General features: G+C 40.4%; 1 protein-coding gene across 3 annotated transcripts in view; it reads left to right on the top strand.

Annotated features, from left to right (window-relative positions):
* Positions 1-24,774, top strand: part of frmpd1b (FERM and PDZ domain containing 1b) — a 38,654-nt gene that overhangs the window by 1,006 nt on the left and 12,874 nt on the right. Inside the window, exons 1-4 of one of the 3 annotated variants that reach the window (XM_056769946.1) lie at positions 1-82; positions 5,318-5,459; positions 9,304-9,411; positions 15,745-15,905. In XM_056769946.1, the coding sequence (XP_056625924.1) occupies positions 9,308-9,411; positions 15,745-15,905 (265 nt within the window). In that variant the 5' untranslated portion in view covers positions 1-82; positions 5,318-5,459; positions 9,304-9,307. The remainder of the gene's footprint in view (positions 83-5,317; positions 5,460-9,303; positions 9,412-15,744; positions 15,906-24,774) is intronic. The other 2 variants (XM_056769944.1, XM_056769945.1) reach the window with 2 other exon arrangements.

Here is a 24,774-nt window from a genome sequence, read left to right as displayed (position 1 = left end):
GCAGCCTACAGTCTGTCTCCGTTGTTCTTTTGGATGTGTGACTGTGTATATGGCGATGGGCACCGGTCTGCGGCTTTTCCAGGTTTGTGCGGATGATGTTGAATCTGTTTCTCAGATGCGTCTCATTGACGTGCGCGTCCCTGCCGATTAAAATCGGATTACGATGAAATAGAAAAACCAACGAAAGTTTGATATTTTTCTTTGCTCGCAATCTTATTAAACAGAACCTGCTCGGTCGAATGTCTTTTGACGCGATTGGATTTGGAAAAATCTGTCCAACACATCGATTCGAGAACATCCAGTCTGTTCGGATTATGTAGGTCATTTTGGTCAACTGAACATACAAACTCAATCACGGGAATGGCAATAAATACAAAACAAGGTTTGCATTATATCTGTGTGATGATTTTTGTGTTCATTTGTTAAGGAGGTTGTGTGTATAGCAGTGTACTATTTTAGTGATTTGCACGCGAATTGTTCAATTGAATCGTTTCGAAGCGAATCGAGTCATCGCTTGATGTAGTCTACTTTAATTGTTTATTTGTGAACTTGATATTTGTTCATAGAAGGAATAGTTAGTTCTGCAAATAGAAGTTGAAATGAAAAGAGTTGCTTCAAACAACAGGGTGAGATTTGGTTGTATGCAAATGCGTTTGTGAGATGTTTGTTTCCTTGTGTGTGTCTATTGAGGGAAAAGTTTAAAGGAAGTGAAGAGTGTCACACTGAGATTTTAACCAACAAATAATAGTTAAGTGTTCTAAGATGAATTGAAATTAATATGTTTTGTGTGTAGAGTGTATGTCAAGGGTGTTCTGTAATTCTGTTAGTGTAGTACTGGTCAACTTGTGTTTTAAATCTGCTATAAAAATAAATGTTGATAAATTGATTAAAATGTATGTTTAAGAACACATTTCGTTGTTGTGTTCTTCTTTCGTTGATAAATAGCCACACACTCTGTGGCTATTTATCTAAACGAATCGCTTTCAAACGATTCGTCTCTGGGGCTGTTCAAATCAACCGACTCGTTAGAATGACTCGGACTGTGTGTTTACTATTGTTCCGCGAGCGCTGGTGATTCTGCGTGTCTCGCACGCGACACGCTGTGGTTTGTGTCTTGTTTTTGGGCTGTAAAAGTCTAGACTGCACATATGTTGTGGATGTAAATGAAAGATTGACTTTGCAGTTATGAATCTCAAACATGTGATTATGTCGCACAGTAGCGAAGAGCCGCCGCATTTCTGAATGAGCGAGGTGTGGCATACACTCTCTCTCCCTCTTTCTCTCTCTCTCTCTCTCTCTCTCTCTCTCTCTCTCTCTCTCTCTCTCTCTCTCTCTTTCTCTCTCTCTCTCTCTTCTCTCTGTTTTTGGCTTCTCGAGCGCATCGTGTTCACACAACGGAACTTTATGCCCCATTCCATCTTTGTGGTACTTTTAGATGTATTTCACGTGTATCTACATGAACACCAGATTGCAGTTGTGTGTGCGCACATGACCATGTGCACGAGACAGATGATGTCAACATGTCAGCATGTTTAGAGTAATAGGATCAAGATTGATAGTGTTTTGTAATCATGGATCATTCAGAATGAAGACTTACAAACACAGCCAACTTTTACCCACAATTAACTTCATATCGCACAAATTATGATCCGAACAGCGGTTTCGAGGTATACAGAGATTTGGAAGAATCACGGTTTCAAACCCACTAAAATTCCCTGTGATACCGTTTCAAAGGTATGGGCTATGACACATACATTAACCTGACATATATGTTCTATTGTCAGGTCGTCTTGATGTTTGTATACGTAGACATTTGTAATACCGCAGCAGTGATCATGAAACAGGTTATCATAGCGTCAAAATCTGATACCGGCCCACACCTAAATTCACTCACATGTGTCATCTACCCACAATTCACCTCTTTCATGATTTCTGTCTTTTATCAGATCATCTGTCACTCATGTTTATATGAACAGATATGTAAAGATGAAGCGTGTCCTTTCACCTTGTGTAATAAAGCAAATGCACGAGTATTAATCTCTAATGGTGTCTAGATTTTACAGCGTGCCGGGAACTCCTCAGTTGCTGTGGTCAATGGAATTGAATTGAGGATCGACACAAAAGGGTCTTTCTTTTATTATGTTAATGGACGGCTCTGGGACAGACGAGAGAAGAACGATTTAGTAAAACCTAAAGAGGAAACGTGACCCATTTTCAACACGCACAACAAACCGCTGACCGGCACAAACAAAGCAAAGGAAACAGCTCTGAGACGTTCTTTTGGCTCTTAGTTAATACGTGTTTCATTTAAAACAAATCTGACCTAGTTACAGGCCGAGACTAAAGCTGGGAACAGCAGCTCATCTCTGCGTGGTGCATTTGTTAGTTCCAACCAGGAATGAAGCGTTGAGAACATTTTATTGCGTTATTCTGCTGCGTGATATAATGAGAGCTGGAGGGCCTGCGGTTAACAGCTTCTCTCTTCTGCTCAGAGTTTCTTTTACAGTCTCTCATCCAACACTGTATACGTTCATCTGAACAGCGCAGCTGAATATCTTTGGCCAAACATCCTTGAAAATAAACATTTTTAAAACAAGAAAATAAACAAGAAATCCTCTCAATATTTTTCTTTCTCGTGTGTTTGTAAACCTGTATGTGAGTTTCTTCAGTGTATCACAAAAGAAGATATTTTGAGAAACGTCTCAGTGGTTCTTACAATGGAAGTCAATGGAGTTCAGTGTTGTTTGATTATCGACATTCTTCAAAATATCTTCTTTTGTGTTCTGCAGGAGAAAGAAACTCATACGGGTTTGGCATGCAGATGTATTAACGATAACAGAATTCTCTTTTTCTAGTGAACAATCCTGCTAAATAAAAATGTAATAAACATATAAATACACATGAATATTTTTTTTTTTTTTGATATATTTTGTTTTAGTAACTTGGTACGCTGCAAACCCAAACAAACACGGAGAGTGCAGAGCCAATCGATTTGCTCGATCTGGTCTTGTCTTTCTTGACTTTTAAATTGCATCAGAACATTCAGTGACAGAAGCAACAGAATTATCAGACTGTGATGAGACCTCAATCCTATTGAGAGAGAGAGAGAGAGTGAAGGGGGGAGAGTCATGACAGTATGGACGGTTTATTTAAACAATTTTTGATTAAAATGTTGTATTTGCAACAAAAGTGTTAAATAGAAATTTCATTTTTTAGAAAGAATTTAGAAAGAATTCGTTTCACCTCAGAATTTAAACTGTAAAGCGGCACGTGATTGTTTAATTGTTATTGAGTCAGATTTTTCAGTGTATTCCAGTGGCTGTAAGTCGTCGTTTGTAAATGTCAGCGTGTGTTTCTCTCTCAGGCTGATATGTGAGAACATCATTGATTCTCTGAGTCCAATGATCATTCCGATTATGAAACGGTCACCACAGCACATTCCCAAACACACCGGACCATTCACAAGCACAAACTCTTAGATAAGAGGAAACAAACACTCTAAAGTCAGGCTGTGATGTCACTCCTGCGACACCTGTGTTTTTTTAGGCCTGTTCCTCATTGACTGCTTGTTGCTGAGTAAGATTTCTGCTGTATTGCGGCGAGCGGGTCTCACACTAAACAAATACAAGCGATTATTTCACGCCCATTTCCACTCGCTCGCCCCGTCTGCCCTGCTGTCCATATAAAAACGAGTGCATACTTCTGTCGTCTCTTGAGCTTATGGTGTACAGTATTTCACAGAAACATCCTCTCTGTGCTCAGAAAAGTACACAATGTAAAAAATGTTTTAGTTGTGTTTCACTTTAGTTTATAAACTTTTTCTCTATGAAGTTTAAAGGGACACTTCAACCATAAATGAAAATTCTGTCATCATTTCCATATCTTTATACATTTCTTTGTTCTGCTGAACACAAAGGAAGATATTTATAAGAATGTCAGTACGCAAACAGATCTCTTCCCACATTTACTACCATAGTAGGGGAAATAAATACTATGAGAGTAAGTGGGGTATGAGATCTCTTTGGTAACTGACATTCTTACAAATATCTTCCTTTGTTTTCATTTTTGGGTGAAGTGTCCCTTTAACATGTTGAATAAAAAAATCACATTGGTGAAAAAAACATTGAAGGTACTCACAAAATATAGAAAATATTTTCACACATTTATATATTTCATACGCAGATATAACAAGATAGACATCAGATTTTAGCACCACTGAATTGTACAACAAATATAAAAAGCTCTGATGAAACAAAACATTTGTTACACTTTGATATAAACATCGTCTCATTTTTTTAAATGGTTGAATAACAAAATAAAATACAAAAACAATCTTTAAAGTACAGTATACATTTAATGCATAGTAGGGTTATCAGTGTTGTAAACACAACTCTCTCTCTCTCTCTCTCTCTCTCTCTCTCTCTCTCTCTCTCTCTCTCTCTCTCTCTCTCTCTCTCTCTCTCTCTCTCTCTCTCTCTCTCTCTCTCTCTCTCTCTCTCTCTCTCTCTCTCTCTCTCTCTCTCTCTCTCTCTCTCTCTCTCTCTCTCTCTCTCTCTCTCTCTCTCTCTCTCTCTCTCTCTCTCTCTGTTCTCACTTTCTCTCTCTGTCTCTCTCTTTCTTTCTCTCTCTCTCTCTCTCTCTCTCTCTCTCTCGCTCTCTCTCTCTCTCTCTCTGTTTCTCACTTTCTCTCTCTGTCTCTCTCTCTCTTTCTTTCTCTCTCTGTTTCTCACTTTCTCTCTGTCTCTCTCTCTCTCTCTCTCTCTCTTTCACGCTCTCTCTCATTGGCGCGACAGTCTTGCTCACATTCAGCAGCTGCATTATTGCGTTTCATTATTCATGTGTTTTGCAGTTGATGTGATCTAGTTAGACAGAAGCTAATTAGTCTTGAGATCGTGATACTCAAAGAAAACCCGAGATGAACCTCACACACGTGTGATGACATCACAGAGCATGCAGATGTTTGATGACGCATGAATGCAGAGTTCATCCTGACAGATGCATGACCGCAGCCGTCGCATGCATTCACAGATAATGAAATCTTAATAAAGCGAGTACGACAGGCATCACACATCACAGTCTTGAAAACAGATGAATCTGTGATGATTAGTGTGAAAAAAGAGATTTATCCACAGCACAGGTGTGCGGCTCCATACACAAAAAGTCTGATGTGACATGAACAACTTGAATACGCAAATGTGTGTGGGTGTGTGTGTGTGTGTGTGTCATGTATGTAATGCAGATACAATGTTACATTTTCTTACATGATGTAATATCACATGAACTGTATCAATCTCTAATTCTGAGTTTTATTCTTCAGCAGATTCATTCTTACTGGTCTTAATGGTTGTGAGGGCCCATCTTCACTGCCTCTCATCCGATCCACACACTAGAGATGTGACAGCCAATCACACGCTTCCATTTCTGCATTTTGTAGCTTTTGGGACACGAGCCCCGCCCAGGTGAGGACCCACCAGTTCAGCATCTCTACTGCACCTAACACTCCATGAATCAATGACAAAAACACAGAGTTTTATTCGATTGGAACATCTGGAGCTTTTATTCCTTCAGGGCTGTTGACGTCTGGGTCTTTAAATGAATCAAAGTCTTTGGTTGATGGTGCGTCACATGTAGGTGGTCTTCAGAGTGCAGTGGGTCATGAGCGTTCATACGCAGTTGAGTCGAGCAGAAGTGTGAAGCACTCAAGCATGTATAATAAATACTAATGCACAGTGTCCCGGAGCGCACGAATCCTTCACATCCACCCGCTGCGTTCTCACAACTCAAGGGAAGCTTACGGTTACACGTTAAAAGACTTTCTCTCTGTAATGCTTCTTGCATCGAGCTCAGATGTAGTATAATGGAGACGTTCGGCGGTCTTCCCTGGGCTTTATATAGATGTTGTGTGTGTGCAGGAGATGGGGGTTGTGTGCAGACGTGGAATGAGGGTGTAGAGTTACTGTAGGCGACATTAATAGATGGTTTGAGGTGGTACAGAGCTGAAAACGGCTTTCCGGTGGTTACACACGACCCGGAGCAGACGGTCAGAATGAAGGGGGTTGTGCTGTGACCCGACATCATTCACGTGTTCATTTGTTTAAAAAATCCTTTTTATTATTTGATTTATATAATTATTATATGTCAGGAAGTAAAAATATAATGAAAATGCTGTAAGGCGCTTGAATGTGTCAGCAGGAGAGATGCTGTGTCTCAGTATGAGTCTAAACAAAGAGTTTATCTCTTGAGCGATTTTTGCTGTAAATATTTGTAAATGTTGTAATTACATAATAACAGGATTTGTTCGATCTGGTTTTTTTTTAAGTCCGCGTGCACAGGAATTTGCGATCGTTTTTACTTCCGCACTTACACATGTTATCGAGAGAAAGAACATTTAGATTGAGAAAAATAGTGGGTGTGGCTTGTGTTTTTGATTGGACGTATAAAAACAGCCGATGCATTTTGAAATGGAACTGGGAGCGAACTGACAGTAAAAGGGGAGGAGTTAACGGATGCCCCGCCCAAGCCGCATAATTTACGTCATTTTTGATGGATTGTCAGGAGGACGTAGTGCATTTTCAGATTTTAACTGAAGATTGTGAGGGCACACGAATAAAAAAAAGACCCACATTGATAAACTATTTACAATAAACGCTGCAAGATTTCATGAAAAATAGGCATTTTTACTTTCACTGGGACTTTAAGGAGTCAAATGACTCCAGTGGGTTTATAAATGTTTTCTGAAACTCAAGCAATACGTTCATATTTTGAGCTTATTGTTAAAAAATCATACCTGAGCCATTATTTCGTTGTTTTTGTGTCTAGAGACTGTTCTCACGAGACATGTGAGAAACAGTGAAATTATCCATGTGTCACCATGTCTGAATTAAAGGTTTTCATTTATAAACCCTCAGTTCAAAATATAAATGATTTTTTATTAACTTGGGAAAACATTTATTAACCCGCTAGTCATTTGGATTCTTTCAATGATGAAGTTTGTGCTTTTTGGGACATTCAAACTGATGGATGTTTCTTTAAAAGAAAATGTAGTTTGTGTTCATCTGATGAACTTGGAGGGTGGTTGCCTCCGTGAAGTGCCTTAAAATCCTTTAACGCACTGCTAGCTGTGGATTATCCCGCTTATACCACGGTCATCTGCCAAGTTAAAGCTGCAATTTTTGATCCGACAGGTGAAAATGACGGTTATTTCTGTCAGTTAATTTCAAACATTGATCAAACTAACTGGAACTACCCATGCTTTAAACGGTTTTAATGCACACCTTCCAGCCAATCAGAATCAAGTATTCCAACAGACCATGGAATAAATGTAAAACAAGAGGAAGTAATTATAAGAGATTTGGCCTTTTTTATGAACCGGTGTAGGCAGTAAAATGATAAATATATGGAAGAGCTGTGTAGTACACTGCTGTGGTGTCTCATAACAACAGATGAAGAATCACTTACAGCTGAGAGCTCTTCTAATGGAATAATAACATAAGATTCTGTAGGTGTCTGACTGTGTTAAACGCTCACACTGAGCTCATTCACTCACTCATTCTCAGCAGTCAGATACACTACACTGAGACCACTCACAAGACTCACGCTGGAGTTAAAGGTTCATCTCTTTTAACAGCAGATGTGCCATCTGTGAGGTGTTATTCAGAAGAACAAACTGACATGACATGATGTTTAATGTCGTTGTGCTGATGTAGATATCTGGACACGCTGTACAATGTTGGGTTATTTCAACCCATCATTGGGTTATAAAACAGACAAACCCAACAGTTGAATGAAGAATGATTCACAGGATTTGGCAGGATTGTGGCATCAAAGGTTTGAAGGATGTCAGCATTTTTCTTTAGGGCACTCATACAGTAGCCAGTTTAATTGACGTCTACAGTAGAACTGCGTGTTTCTCTGCGTGTTCTCTTTTATGTTGGTGAAATCATCTGTTAAACTGTAAATAATCTGCAGTTAAATATAGTTGAATTAAATACAAAAACAAAGATTTGAATTCATGAATGTCTTGAATATGATGAAGTTCAATGACCGGCCTGTCGCAGTGTTTCACAGTAACACTTGCGCTGTGATTGCATGTGTTACACGATTGATCTTTAATGAGTGTGTTCATCTCATCGCAGTAGATGCAGTAATGCAGGTGGTGAGAGTAAAGAGCTCATGCATTATTGAACAGCACTTGAGTCCGTCACCTCCAACACAGCTGCAGCTCTCGCATGAGTCAGCACACACATGCATCACAGTCAACAATGCATCACACATCCAGCTCTACACACACAAGCATGCATGCGCAGGTGCCCGCAGTAAGCACTGCAGCATACATCCTTTTCTACACACACACAGAGACACATTCATGCGCAGATGCTCACAGTCAACACTGCATCACACATCCTGCTCTACACACACACACTTTGTTGCTTGTGATTTGTATGTGATAAAGTGTCGACAACTGTGTGTTTCTGTATCTAGATCACGTGATGAAGTGACACCCGTGTTAGTGGATTAATCTCCCACACACACACGTTCAGTGCTGCAACTGCACAGTGGATTAGTGACATGTGTCACAGTTCTTAACATCTTCTCTTGAGGATTCTTGGAGGTCAAGAGCTCATCGTCATAAAACGGCTTTCACAACAAAGAATATGAATATGATGAACTTGATGAAATGGTTATGGGTGTAACAATGTATCGAGTCATGACGTATCACCATACACAAGATTTGAGATATACATCATGGAGCTATGACTTTAGTTTTATGATATTATGTCTGTTTATATGACATGTGATCCACGTCAACATATCTGACAATTTGTGTTTTTTCTTTAATTGTCTTTAATTCTCCAGTTTGTATTAATTCAGGTTTTTTTGCCCTCTATTGAATCTCATGGATGTCTAGGAGAAATATTTGAGATGTTTAAGCGATCTCATGTTTGAACTTTCTTTCCTGTGGGAAGGTTTGACCATCCCAGTAACACAAGAACACATGCGATGCAGTGCAGCCTGCATATCAGTACACAATCATGCAGATTATTCAGAGTCTGATGAAACACAGTATTGATCAGACACACTTACAACATTGTGAGTGTGTGTATGTGTATGTGTGCGTGTGCGTGCGTGTTTGTGCAGTAGTGTTGTCTGTAATGCTGTAGATTGTCCTAATGTCGGGACTTGTCTCATGTCACAACTGTGCTGATATTAGCTATAAACTATATCCCTACCACACACACTGACTGAGAGAAATGAATGAAATTGCGTCTTGACTCTCCGTCTCTTTCTGTGTTTGTCTTTCAGTTAGATGGAGGAAAAAGAGAGGAGCAGGAGTCGATCTCCACGCAGGGTCCGACGGGTGGAGCAGGTGGTGGGCAAATGGCTGCGTCGCTCTCGAGACTCTCTCAGCAGGTAGAGTCGAGTATGCTCTCTCTCTCTCTCTCTCTCTCTCTCTCTCTCTCTCTCTCTCTCTCTCTCTCTCTCTCTCTCTCTCTCTCTCTGTCTCTCTCTCTGTCTCTCTCTCTCTGTCTCTCTCACTCTCTCTCTCTCACTCACTCTCTCTCTCTCACTCTCTCTCTCTCTCTCTCTCTCTCTCTGTCTCTCTCTCTCACTCTCTCTCTCTCTCTCTCTCTCTCTCTGTCTCTCGAGTGCATGCTGGGAGTGAGTGGGCGGAGCGTTGTGAGTGTGCGTGCGAGCCGTCTGTGGCTGGTAAGAGCGCTTTTCTTCAAACTTTTTTCTTGTAAGTGTTATGTTTGTGTTTTTCTTTATTTAAGGTATTTAGGGTTTTTTCTTGTTTATTTTTGTGAGGATAATCTGCTTCCAGCATTTTTTTGCTGGGAAGCATGGCGACTACAAACACGATGGCATTTGAAAATTTAACTCGGCGTCATGGAGTAAAAATTGATTCAAATGCCAACGTGGAAGATGTTTGTTTGGCTGTAGGAGATGTTGTGGGTCATGAAAACATCGTGTCCGCCTCGCGAATGAACAATGCGTTTGTGGTTTTTTTTAGAACTATTGAGAAGGCGAATGAAATCGTACAAAATGGTGTCGTAATTAAAGGTTCACTCACGCCGGTGTTTCCTCTGAGTACTCCTGCCAAGAAAATAATGATTTCAAACGTCCCTCCTTTTGTGAAAGATGAGATAATCGTGCAGGAATTATCAAGATATGGAAAGATAGTTTCCCCCATTAAAAAAATTCCGCTTGGATGTAAATCACCTTTAGTTAAACATCTCGTGTCTTTTAGGAGACAGGTGTTTATGATTCTTAAGGATGGCGAGGATGAACTTGACTTGGTCTTTAAATTTAAAATAGATTCCTTTGATTACGTTGTCTTCGCATCATCTGATATTACAATCAAATGCTTTGGTTGTGGGAAAATTGGGCATCTTAGTCGTAACTGCCCTGATAAAGTGAATAAAAACGTAGAACAGATTAAAGCAGATCAAGCGGGGAGCGCGAGCGCTGTGGCTGAAACTAGCGTACCCGCGGCCGCGTCGCTAGAGGCCGAAAGCAGTGTAGCTGCGAGTAACGTGCCGCTAGACGTGCCGCTAGACGAACCGCTCACGGGGGTGAACAGCGCGGGGACGAACAGCGCGGGGACACCTGGGTCTGGTTCTCCTGTGGATGATGGAGGGGTTGTGGAGGAGTCTGTGGCGGTAGAAAACGCGGTTGAGTTGAGCAAGACAGTATTTTCTGCTTTTGTAGAACAAGTTAGAGAAACTGTAAAGGAAGACTTGAGTTTGAATGACTGTGAATTGGAGATGGAAATTGAATCAACTTTCAAAACTCCAATTAAAAGAAAGATCAATCGAAACGATAAAACCAGTAAACAAGTCAAAAAAGGTGACGCTGAAGAGGAAATCATAGCTTCGGATGACGATGATTCTGATTCTAGCGCTTCTGTGTGTTCAGAGTTTTCGGCTTGTTCTCAAAATGAAACCATAAATGTTTTATATAAAGCCGAAGACATTAGTGTTTTTCTGCAGAAAACTAAAGGGCTAAAAGGTGTGCAGATTGAGGATTATTTTCCTAATCGTGCACAGTTCGTGAAGGACACAAGATATTTGATGAAAGAAGGGGCTTTCTCAGATCTCGAGGTGTACCGTTTACGGAAATTTGTAAACAAGTTAAAAAAACAAATTCGTAGAGATGAGAAGAATGCCATGGTTTAAATCCTTATTTTTCTTTTTTTTGTTTTTTTTCTTTACAATATGTACAATCTCTTTTCTTTCCCATTTTAGTTTCTTCTTGAATTTAAATAAAACTATGAGTCAACTAAAAATTGGAACTTTAAATTTAAATGGAGCTAGAGAAGTTCGTAAAAGGATGATGTTGTATGAGTTTATACATCAGAAGTCTGTTGATGTCATGTTTATACAAGAAACGCACAGTGATCAAAGAAATGAGGTAGACTGGAAAAGAGAGTGGGGAGGTCAACTTTTTCTTAGTCATAAATCCTCTTTTAGTGGAGGTGTTGCAATTTTATTTTCTAAAAATGTGACTCCAGTATCTTATGAATTTGTTGAAATTGAAAAAGGTCGTTTTTTAAAAGTTACTGTTAAATTTGAAAAAATTGTTATGGTGTTTTTAAATATTTATGCTCCAAATAGTGGAGCGGAAAGAGTTTTGTTTTTAAATTTAATCAATACAACTCTGAAAAGCCTTGATACAGATGATTTTTTAGTTTTAGGTGGAGATTTCAATTGTACTGAGAATGATAAAATAGACCGAAATCATTTAGAACCACATGTTGCATCCCAAAGAGTTATTAAGCAACTCGTTCAAATTTTTGATCTTTGTGATATTTGGAGAAATATGCATAAACAATTAAGACAATATACATGGGTTCATTGTAAAGATAATTCATTGTCTTTGGCACGTCTTGATCGGTTTTACAGTTTTAAGCACCAGTTCAATATTTTTAAATTTTGTCAAATTATTCCTGTAGGTTTCTCAGACCACAGTGCGGTTCTTTGTTCTGTATTAGTTAGTAATGTGAAGTCAAGCAGTGCCTATTGGCATCTTAATACATCCTTGCTTGATGATAAAAATTTTAAAGATTCTTTTAATTTTTTCTGGGATGTTTTTAAACAACAAAAGGAATTATATAGCTCTATACAGCAGTGGTGGGATTGCGGAAAAATACAAATCAAAAGTTTTTGCCAGCAATATACTCTTAATGTTACAAGAGAACTAACTCGATCACTGAAGAATTTAGAGACTGAGATAATCAATTTGTACAGTTTGTCTGCATCAACGGGCAGAAAAGAACATATTGAAGCTTTGACATCAAAGAAAACTTTATTGGGTAACCTGATGGACATTAAAGCACAGGGAGCGCTGGTTCGCTCACGTTTCCAGAATGTCACACAAATGGATGCGCCTTCTAAATTTTTCTTCAGTATGGAGAAAAAAAATAGTCAAAGTAGAATAATTCACTCCTTGGTCTCTGATACAGGACAGGAATTAAATAAAACTTCGGAGATAAGAGAAGTTGCTGTACAGTTTTATAAAAAATTATATACAGCTGATTTGATAAATGAAAAGATGACCACTAGTAGTTTTTTTGAAGGTCTGCCAAAACTTGACAAAGAGAGCAATGAAAGTTTGCAACAACCATTCACAGAACAAGAGCTTTATATCGCAATGATGAGTATGGAGAATGGGAAATCCCCTGGGATTGATGGGTTACCCATTGAATTTTATAAAACTTTCTGGTCCATTTTAAGAGAAGATCTCGTATCAGTGTTTGAGGAAAGCATTATTAATGGTTCTCTTCCACTCAGTTGTAGAAGGGCAGTTATCACTCTATTGCCAAAAACAGGTGATCTTCAAAATATAAAGAATTGGAGGCCTGTTTCTCTCTTGTGCTCAGAGTACAAAATCCTGTCCAAAACTTTGGCTACAAGATTGAGTACAATAATAGGGAAGGTGATACACTACGATCAAACATACTGTGTACCAAATAGATCGATTTTTGATAATGTAACACTAATTAGAGATGTTTTGGAAGTTTCAAAGCTGTTTGGTATAAATACTGGCCTTATATCTCTAGACCAAGAGAAGGCATTCGATCGGGTCGAACACCTTTACTTGTGGCATACTTTACAAGCTTTTGGTTTTAATTCTAGTTTTATTGATATGATCAGAACAATGTATTGTGAAATTGAGAGTGTGATTAAAATGAATGGTAGTTTGGGTGCTCCCTTTAAAGTGCAGAGAGGCATTAGACAAGGTTGCGCAATGTCTGGGCTGTTATATGTGCTGGCCATAGAACCACTGCTTTTTAATTTTCGAAACAAGTTAAAGGGTCTAACATTGCCACAGTGTAATAATGCTTTTTATTTATCTGCATATGCTGATGATGTTATTGTTTTTATAAATGATAGTGATGATGTTCAAATTGTACAACAAATTGTTAATGATTTTAAAGATATTTCATCAGCAATTGTAAATTGGGGGAAAAGCGATGCCTTGTTGATTGGGAAATGGGAAGGAGGAAGTCCAACCCTACCGGGAGGATTATTATGGCAAAAAGACGGGTTAAAATATCTTGGCGTTTTTTTAGGTTCTGAATCTTTCATGCTGAAGAACTGGGAGGGAATGGCAAATAAAGTAACAGGACGTTTGAAAAAATGGAAATGGCTGCTTCCTCAGTTGTCATTTAAAGGACGAACGCTCATTATTAACAATCTTGCGGCTTCTTCCCTGTGGCATAGACTTTCATGCGTTGACCCTCCTGTTGGACTCTTAAAAAAAATCCAAGCAGAAATTGTGGATTTTTTTTGGGACAATTTGCATTGGATCCCTCAAAGTGTTTTGTTCCTGGCTAAAGAGGATGGAGGCCAAGGTCTAGTGCATTTGGCAAGTAGATGTGCTGCTTATCGTCTTCAGTTTTTGCAGAAATTTATGCTGGGATCTGAAAGACTCGTATGGAGACCAGTGGCTCAATGCATTTTACGTCGAATAGGTGGACTTGGCCTGGACACTGTTTTGTTTTTAATGGACCCTAAAAAATTGGATTTTAGAGGAGTTCCTGCCTTCTATCGAAGTCTTTTTAAAATATGGAGTCTGTTTAAGCCTCAATGGATGGAACCATCAATGTCCCTGTACTGGCTACTGGAAGAGCCCATTGTGTGTGGAGCACGTCTCGATGTATCTGGTGATGAAATACCAGGTCTTAAAGATGTGTTGTATAGAAGTGGATCTCTACAATTGAAACACATCATAACAAATGCAGGTCCTGATTTTAAAGATGTAGAAGCAGCTTCAGCCTTTTTAAAGGTAAAGTCTGCACGATACATTAAACGTTTTTTAGATAAACTGCAGGGGGTATTGAATGTACAAGAAATAAATTTACTTGATGAGTACAATAAGAAATGTATATTTCCAGATTGTGAAGATTTCTTTCCAGATATAAGTATTGTACCTGATCTTACTTCATTTAATGATATTAATCCCTTGTTGAAGAAGGAACTTGATGGTCAAATTGACTTTTTTGAAGTTAAAGGGAAATCATTGTACAGAAGTATTGTGAAAGTGACAAATATGAAATGGTTAAAGAATAGAAGTGATACTGTATGGAGAGACACATTGGAGATTACTGAAACAACAAAACCAGTGTGGAGGATTCTGTATAAACCTCCCTTACCTAAAAGAGTTGGTGATCTCCAATGGAGGATTCTCCATGGGGCCATAGCAGTTAACTCTTTTGTGGCAATGTTGAACCCAAATGTATGTGAAAATTGTCCTTTTTGTATAGAAAGGGAGACTGTGTTCCATTGTTTTATGTTTTGTAAAAGACTTTCTGTTTTGTTTAGCCTTCTAGAGATTCTGTTCGAATCTTTTGAGGTATGTTTTACAAAGCAGGATTTTATTCTTGGTTGTATGTATACGATTAAGGAAAAATATAAATGTCAGGTGCTTAATTTTATCGTTGGTATCGCAAAATTAGCAATTTATATAACTAGGAGAAATAAAATTGAACAGAAAGGTGAACAAGAACTTATAATAGCATTTAAAAAAATGGTAAAATCACGACTTGTAATTGAGTTTAATTTTTATAAACTAATGAGTACATTGAATATTTTTGAAATTGAGTGGTGCTGTGATAATGTGCTGTGTTCATTAGTTGACGATGAACTGGTTATTTCGGAGGTGTTGATGTGATGTGTTGATGTGAATTACTAATATTAGTATCTATTTAATTTAATTTAATTTAATTTTTTATTGTTTATTTTCTTTCTTAACATTAGTTTGAAAAGCGTGACTTGTTTTGTAAACAGTTTTATTGCCAAGATAGTGTAATGAAGCTTGGAATTTTTTTAAATAAAAAGGATTGTCAAATCTCAAAAAAATCTCTCTCTGTCTCTCTCTCTCTCTCTCTCTCTGTCTCTCTCTCTCTCTCTCTCTCTCTTTCTTGCAGCAGCGGTGGGCACGTGTGTGATGATTCTCATGTGTGTTTTGTGATATTTTGACTCTATTGTTGTGTATGATACTTCATCACAGATTTCACATAGAGAATCTTCAGTGAGCTGTTGTGTGTTGAGACTGTGAAGCTCATCTGAACATAAAACACATGTTTTGTCAGGCCAACATTATGGCATCACAAACGATCTGCATCTTAGATTATTTTTGCACATTATTTTCAAGATAATCTGAACTGTAATCATGATTATAAAGTGCACAGTAAATCCATGTGACTGTGAGATCAAGGCTCTCTTTCTCTCTGTGGGGTAGAGAGAGGATTCTGGGAGGCAGGAGGTTTCGCTCCGGGGAGTCGGGTCAGCAGAACTTCCCTGTGAAGGTGACGGTGGAGGTGATCAGAGATGCTGTGCTGGACTCTCATGGATTCACTCTCTCAACACAACACCCCCTGCTGGTCAGGGACGTCACTCCAGGTACACAAACCAGCACACATACCATATCTCTATGGGGACAGTCCATAGACGTAATGTTTTTAATGCCGTACAAACTATATATTCCTACCCAAAGATCGTTGACAATTTGTGCATTAGACAATTTTTTTAAATATTGTTCTGTACAATTTATAAGCTTTTATGGCCACGGGGATCTCAATCTTGGTCCCATCAGTTGGTGTGTATTCAGGTGTAGGTCCCCACCGGGATATAAAAACATTTCCACTCACACATACACCCACACACAGACACACACACCCGTACACTCACACAACCGCAAGCACACACCCGCATGAAAACACCTCCATGCACATACCCCTATGCACACACACGTGCACACGGACTCGCGCAGACACACACACACATGCGCGCACACACAAAACTTGATCTGATTAATGCCAGCCACTTCTCTCTCTCTCTCTCTCTCTCTCTCTCTCTCTTATAATTATGGTCTGTAGGGCTGTAAGGTTTGTTCCTCTGGGCTTTTATCAGCTGTTTCTGCTGCAAGAGGACAGACACCAGTACTGCAGAATGTGTGTGTCTGTGTGTGTGTGTGTGACACACAGCGTCTGCTGCTCTCTTCTTTCACATCACAGTGAGCTGCCTCAGTGTCTTCTGTCCACATCATCAGCTTCATTCAGACTGTATGATCACATCTGATCTGTATGATCTGTATAACATGTTAACTCTTTCACATGTAGAGGTCACAACAGCCAGTCATATCAAAGTCATGTCTTGTGTATACATGAGCTGTGATGACACAGGTGACACAGATCAAGCACTACAGCAAACGCAAGAGCATCATCCTCTAACACCTCACTGTCACATCATCAAATCATCAGATCATGTCTGTGTGTGTGTGTGTGTGTCAGGTTTATTATCTCCATGTGGACAGGCCAAAGGCGTAATGATTTTTATTCTGCGCAAACTGTATATTTGACCCCTAAACCTGAAGATTATAGAAAACTTTTTGCATTCTTAGATTCGTAAAAAATATTGTTCTGTACGATTTATGTGTTTTGGTTCCCATGGCGGCACAAGTCCCCATGTGTCGGTGTTCATTCAGTTTAGGTCCTTACCGGGATATGAAACTGGCCACAAACACACACATCAAGTCCTTCATCACAGCTTCACATTAGCTCAGTCGCAGCAGTCGAGAGGCGTGTAACTTCAATCTGATACAGTAGAGAAGGTTTCATCTAGAAGACGTCCAGAAACACTCATCTGACATCTCATCTGTGACTTTAGTTTCCTGTGGGCAGATACTTCTAAACGTGCCGCATTTAAATCATAATCTGTGTGAGTTTAAAACCAGGTAACCAGATTACTGCAGCGAGATCTATAATCCTGCACACGTGTGTGTGTTCGTGCAGGTGTGTCTCTGCGTGGAGGTGTTTATGTGGGTTTGCGAGGAGATGTGTTCATGAGGGTGTGTGAATGTGCGGGTGTCTGCGTGCTCGTTTGGGTTGTGTGTATGGGTGTGTGTGGAGGTGTGATTGTGGGGATATGTGTGCATGTGGGTGTGTTCATGCGGATGTGTGTGTGCAAGGGTGCATGCACACGTGTGTGCTTGCGTGGCGTGTTCGTGTGTGCGCACTTGTGTGTGTGGGCGTGGAAGTGTGTTTCTTGGCCGTGGAGTTGTGTTCATGCGGGTGTGTGCAGGTGTGTTTGTGAACCTACAGTGTGAGGACCAAATTTCTCCTCAAAGGATTTTTGATCTGGTGGGGACATCGTCATGCTTGTAAATCAATCCCACAGTTCACCTATAAGTCAAGGGCAATGCTGTTTATTTCAGATGTAAAATTGTGGTTTGTGTGATGTTTTAGGGGTGGAGTGACGGTTACAGGATATAAAACACAGTTTGTACAGTATAAACATGTCTGTGGACACCCCATGAAACATAGAAGACATTCATGAAACTCCAGATGTCTTGTGAATAATGAATACACAATCTCCCGGTTAAACTCTCATCTGTCACGACTACCTGGCTCACAGTAGCAATGACATAAGGGGAGACCACACCAGGGTGTAAAGTTAAACCAAAAGTAATTTATTAAACATTTAATTATACGATGAAATTATAATTTAAATCATTACATGTATAAAAGTCAGTAAATGAGAAACACAAGAACACAAATCAAAAGTGTGGTGCAGATCAGTAAAATGTATAGGCTATGTGTAATGCACAAACGACAAAAAGAGTAGGACGGTGCTACCGCCAGCCTGACGGCCCGAGCAAAGCCAGAGAAACCGGAGCCCAGAGCAACTAGCAGGAGAGGTTTTTAAACAGTTCCGCCAATCAGCTGCCACCAGATGGACCGGAAACAGACAGCTCCCCCTTCAGCCCGGGAGGAGAGAGTCGCCCAAACACCTTCTGTTCAATGGTGGAGTGAGCACACCCAGCACGGCAAAGCCGGGCGTGACATCACTCCCCCCACAAGACAGAGACCCCTACTGGACTCTGTAAAACTAAATGCTACTCATTACACCATTTCCCATAATCAATACTAAAAAAACGAATTACAATAACTGACTTAACTCATTACCCCTTTTTTTTTTTTTTTCAATTACTCCGAAAGACTAAAGTTAGACTAAACCAAACTCATCACCCTCAATACAACAGCACCCACAAGAAATAACCTACTTACCCCCCAAACCCAACTATACCCCCCCCGCCCCCCTTTCATTCCCACCCAGCAGATCCTGGCGTCTGGATAGCAATTTAAGAATGGAAAGACAGGGGACAGGAGAAAATAACCAGAGATCGGAGAAGAGAATAAATACCCCTTAACAGTCATCAAGAGCCCGCGACAAGGCATCAGCCATGACGTTGTCGGACCCCTTGATGTGTCTAATAGACAGGTTATATGGCTGTAGAAAAAGAGCCCAGCGCATGAGGCGCTGATTAGTATTCTGAAGAGAAGAGAGGAAAGTAAGAGGATTATGGTCAGAGAAGACCACCACAGGGTGTAACCCACCACCAACATAAACCTCAAAATGTTGGAGTGCCCAAATAAGGGCCAGGGCCTCCTTTTCGATGGTTGAATAGTTAAATTGGTGACGATTAAATTTCCGAGAAAAGTAAGAAACTGGTCTATCTATTTCATTCTCATCCTTTTGAAGTAGGACGGCACCTGCCCCCACCTGGCTGGCATCTACTTGCAGCTGGAAGGACTCCTCCAACCTAGGAGCAGCCAGGACAGGTGCAGAACTCAGGAGAGACTTAGCGTTTTCAAATGCCTGTTGGCAATCCACAGTCCAATTGAATTTAACTGAACCCTTTAACAGGTTAGTTAGTGGGGCAACGACAGATGAAAAATTACAGCAAAAGTTCCTGTAATACCCTATCATACCGAGGAAGCGCATCAATTCCTTCTTGGTAACAGGACGTGGGAATTTGTCAATGGCAAGGACCTTCGCTCTCACTGGCCGAACCATCCCCTGTCCAACCACCTTTCCCAGATACACCACTGTAGCCTGAGCAAACTCACACTTCGCCAAGTTCACAGTAAGGTTTGCAGCTGCAAACCGCTCAAATAATGAACGTATGCGGGCAAGGTGGATTGTCCAAGTGTCTGAATAACAGACCACATCATCAATATACACAGAGCACCCCTCAAGTCCCGCAACGACTCGATTCATGAGCCGCTGGAAACTGGATGGGGCGTTTCGCAACCCAAAAGCCATTCTCGTATAAGAGTAGAGTCCAGATGGCGTAATAAAGGCAGAGATCTCTTGTGCCCTAGGAGTAAGAGGAACCTGGTAATAACCTTTTAACAGGTCAAATTTGCTCACATAACGAGCTGCTCCGACTTGATCCACACAATCTTCTATCCTAGGCAGTGGATAAGAGTCTGCTTTTGTTACACTGTTCACTTTTCTGTAATCCGTGCAAAATCTGTAGGTATGATCAGATTTTTTTACTAACAAACAGGGCGAAGCCCAGCTAGAGTACGACTGTACCGCAAGACCATTTTCCAGAAGATATTGGACACTATCATCCAGACTTTTACTCTTATCAGGACCAGTGCGGTAAAACCTCTGACGGATCGGCTTTGCATCACCAACTTCTATGTCATGCTCGATTAAAGTTGTACAGGTCGGAGTATCTGAAAACAGACAAGGAAATTCAAAGATTAAAGTTTTCAATTCTGCTTGCTGTTGCAAATCCAAATGATTTAAAACTCCCTCTAATTTTGCCAACGTCTCTGAATTTTTGAGACGAGCATGCAACATGGAATCGTCAGGGCCCTGCACATCGTCCTCTAACTCTGGAGAGGCTACAGACATGCCTACCAGGACAGATGATTCACCAGTACACCTAGGCGACTGTGACGATGCATAATATGGCTTAAGTAAATTGATATGACATAACTGTGTCGCCCGCCTACGATCAGGCGTAGCAACCACATAATTTGTCTCTGACACTTGACAAACCACACTGTATGGCCCTGCATACTTTGCACCAAAAGGAGAACCAGGCATAGGCAACAATGCCACCACCTGATCCCCTGGGCTAAAGATACGAGCTTCTGCTTTACGGTCATAATTTCGCTTCATTTTCCTTTGAGCATCAGTCAAATTTTCGGTTGCCATTTTACATGCTAAAAGTAACCTGCGACGGAAACCATACACATAATTAGACAAACTCTTGGGTGGTTCAGATACATCCAGATCATTTGACAACACAGACAATGGGGTACGAACCCTGTGACCAAATACCAATTCATTGGGACTAAACCCTGTGCTTTCTTGCACAACCGCTCTAGCCGCCAACAATAGCCAAGGTAAACCATCCTCCCACTCCCGTTTCATCTCTATGCAGTAAGAACGCAATAGAGACTTAAGAGTGGCGTGGAAACGTTCCAAAACCCCTTGACTTTGCGCATGATATGCGCTACTCAAGTTGTGCTGGATATTCAGCTGTTTCAAAGCTGCTGCAAATGTTTTTGATGTGAAATTTGAACCCCGATCACTTTGAATGATTTTGGGAAGACCAAATATTGAAATAAACTGCGACAATGATTTCACTATAGACCTTGTAGTAATGGTCCTCACAGCATACGCAGCAGGATAGCGAGTCGCCTGGCACATGATGGTAAACAAATAAACACAACCTGATTTTGACTGGGGTAAAGGGCCCACACAATCAATGACCAAATGCTCGAAAGGCTTACCAACAGACGGAATGGGCTGTAAAGGCGCAGGTTTTATGACAACATTTTGCTTACCTGCCACCTGACAGACATGGCAAGTTTGAACAAACCGTGCAACATCCCTCTTTATCCGTGGCCAGTAGTAATGTTTTAACAACTGATTGTATGTTTTCTTTACACCAAAATGACCCGCTATTTCCCCATGCGCTGTTTTTAGTGCCACTTCACGAAACTTTTCAGGCATCACCACTTGCCACAACTGATCTGTTTCATCAGTTCCCGCTTTAGGTGACCACCTTCTTAGCAACAAATCATCCTTCACAAAATAACAGCGATCTATATTGTCATCTGCAGTCAAGTCAAAATATTTCTGTAAGCTCTGATCACTCTTTTGAGCCTCAACAATGTCAGATCGAGACAAAGGTGCTGGTAACTGCGGAATAAATATCCGAGTAGACGTGTGCTTAGATGTATCAGACGAGTTGGCATCCTGCAGCTTCGCCATTGCGCGCGTCACAGCACATGCCGTAAAAACATCTGGAAAATCTTTTTGACATTTATCTGTCTCATTCAATAGAGAAGCTCCAATCTTAACCACAGGAGGTGGTGAAACCTGATCAGGAAAAACACGGTCATGAGCAAAGTTATTACCCACAATCAGATCGATTCCCTCTATTGGTAAAGACGGACGCACTGCAATAGTTACTTCCCCGCTCAGAAAACCAGAAAACAACTGAATGTTGTGCAGCGGCACGGGAAATGATTGAAGACCAATTCCCCGTATTAACACACAATTTCCTGAATCAGACTCCGATGAAAAAGGCAAGACAGATTGACAAATGAAACTTTCTGATGCACCCGTATCACGCAGAATTTTCACTGGAACGCGATGTGCGTCTCCAACCAATGCCACAAAACCCTCCGTGACAAACGGTGCATAATCCGTTATACTAGATGCAGAAATGTCTAATTCATCACATTGAACATTTCTCAAACTTTTATCAATTGACACTGTACATTGTGCACGATCCAATGTCTTTACTGGAATCTTCTTAGCTTTACTCTCTGAGCGCACCGCAGGAACATATGAGGCGCAAAGGCCAACTTTTCCTCCATCAGCCTTCCCCTTATTACGCTCCAATAACACCGGGCAATTTTTTTTCCAATGATTTTTCCCAAAACAGTAATTACAGTCTGTTTTAAAATCAAAATCCGATGGTTTACCACGTGCAATTGAATTTGAAAACACCGATGTGTCCGAATTAACATGACCATAGCGACCTTCTTTGGAATTAATATTAACACGCAAACGAAAATCACGAGCTGGAGTCTTGTGTATGAGAGAAAAATTATCAGCAAGAACAGCAGCATCTGCGGCTGTTTTTACTTGATGTTCGCTAATGTACGTACTTATGCGATCAGGCAAAGTGTTCTTAAGTTGTTCTAATATCATAAGATCACACAACTCCTCAAAAGAATCAACCTCTTCAGCTGTACGCCAACGATGAAAAAAACAGGCTAATTCACTAGCCCATTCCGCGTACGTTTGCTTCTCTGCTTTTTTCCATGATCGAAAACGCTGTCTATAAGCCTCAGGGACTAGCTCATAACACTTTAACACTGCTGCCTTTACGGAACTATAGACCCTTTTTTCAGAAGACGGTAAAGCCACAAATGCCTTCTGAGCACGGCCAATTAACGTAGTTTGCAACAATATACTTTTATCCTCATCACTCCAATTTTGCTCAGTCGCAATATTCTCAAATAACGAAAAAAACACATCCGGATCATGTTCATTAAACTTAGGCAGAAATTTAATCATACCAGCCAGGCCAGACTGTTGCGATTTTCCAAGTTTGCCTTCAGCTACTAATTGCAGCCTAATACGTTCAATCTCACGATCCTGCTCTAAATTTTCTAGCCTTTTCATTTCCAACTCACGATCTTTATCTTTCTGTGTAGCTTCCAACCTTTTACAGTCCAATTCGTTATCAAGCCTCCTTTGAACTAATTCATCATCTAATTTTTTCCTTGTTATTTCTTGTTCCAATTCTAAAGTTTTTTGTTTCACTTGCAAATCATGTTGCAGTTTTAACATTTCGACTTGCTGTTCAAATGTTAATACACTGAATTTTTGCCGTGGGTCTACCATCAACCTCGGAGTAGTTTCACTATCTAGACTGTGCTCACTATCTGAAACCGACGCTCCCTGACTGCACTCTGGCAATTTCTCGTCAGGTAACACTTTTTTGTCAATCAAACATGTACAAATGATGTCAAGCAGCTCAAGCTTTTTAACACCCTTCCGCAATATAACATCAATTTTATAGTGCTTGGCCACACAATGCAACTGTTTAATATTCAACGCCGCAAGCAAAACCACTGAAGGTGCATCAAAAAACGCCTCAAGTGTACTCATTATTACTACACTTAAATAACAATTCACCAATCAACAATCAAATTCGGCTATAATCTACAAACACCCAATAGCAATACATCTAACCAAATCAACACAACGAAGCCTATATCTCAACGTCTTTCGGGTTACTAAACATTTCCAACCACACAAATCAAATCGGGCGAAAGCGGAATGCAGCTTACGTTGCAGGACACAAACGGATTTTCCCCCTAAACATTTACCCCCCTACTATTCTGACCTATATTCACACTAAGTCCAAGAACAAGGCTCATTTACTCACCAATACCGATGGAATCGTACTGTCCCGACAAAAGTCAATTCAGCCGGTGTTCCACGGCGGTGCCCTCGTTCAGACTTCAGTGACCAGCAACCTAAACCCACAACGCCGAAGCGCACTAAATGGGGATGAAACAGGCTCCGTAAAATGTCATCCTGCAACATAAATCAACCAACAAACACTTCGCCACTCAAACTAAACAAACAAAATATGGTTGGTTAAATCTCTCTAATCTGCGCAAATATTCCAAATTTCTTTTCAAACCCAAAACTAACATTCAATTCACTACCTGAACACTCGATGCGGAACTCCCCAGCAAACAAACACAACGCGTGCCAGCTGATCTGACTACCATCAGCTGATCACCGTTACGCTTCATTCACAAAATGTGAACCAATGACGTAGCACTACACACGCAACTAGGCTTACTCAATATTGCGAATTATAGTAGTCTATTTACAATTCGGGATCCAAATGGCCAGACGAGCCCCCATATGTCACGACTACCTGGCTCACAGTAGCAATGACATAAGGGGAGACCACACCAGGGTGTAAAGTTAAACCAAAAGTAATTTATTAAACATTTAATTATACGATGAAATTATAATTTAAATCATTACATGTATAAAAGTCAGTAAATGAGAAACACAAGAACACAAATCAAAAGTGTGGTGCAGATCAGTAAAATGTATAGGCTATGTGTAATGCACAAACGACAAAAAGAGTAGGACGGTGCTACCGCCAGCCTGACGGCCCGAGCAAAGCCAGAGAAACCGGAGCCCAGAGCAACTAGCAGGAGAGGTTTTTAAACAGTTCCGCCAATCAGCTGCCACCAGATGGACCGGAAACAGACAGCTCCCCCTTCAGCCCGGGAGGAGAGAGTCGCCCAAACACCTTCTGTTCAATGGTGGAGTGAGCACACCCAGCACGGCAAAGCCGGGCGTGACACATCACACTCATTCATTGTGACATCACTGGAGCTATTGCTGATAGATTCAT

Source organism: Triplophysa dalaica, chromosome 16 (genome assembly GCF_015846415.1).
Source record: "Triplophysa dalaica isolate WHDGS20190420 chromosome 16, ASM1584641v1, whole genome shotgun sequence".
NCBI lineage: Eukaryota > Metazoa > Chordata > Actinopteri > Cypriniformes > Nemacheilidae > Triplophysa > Triplophysa dalaica.
The sequence above is the reverse complement of the archived record's forward strand: the minus strand, read 5'-3'. Positions and strand labels throughout refer to the sequence as shown.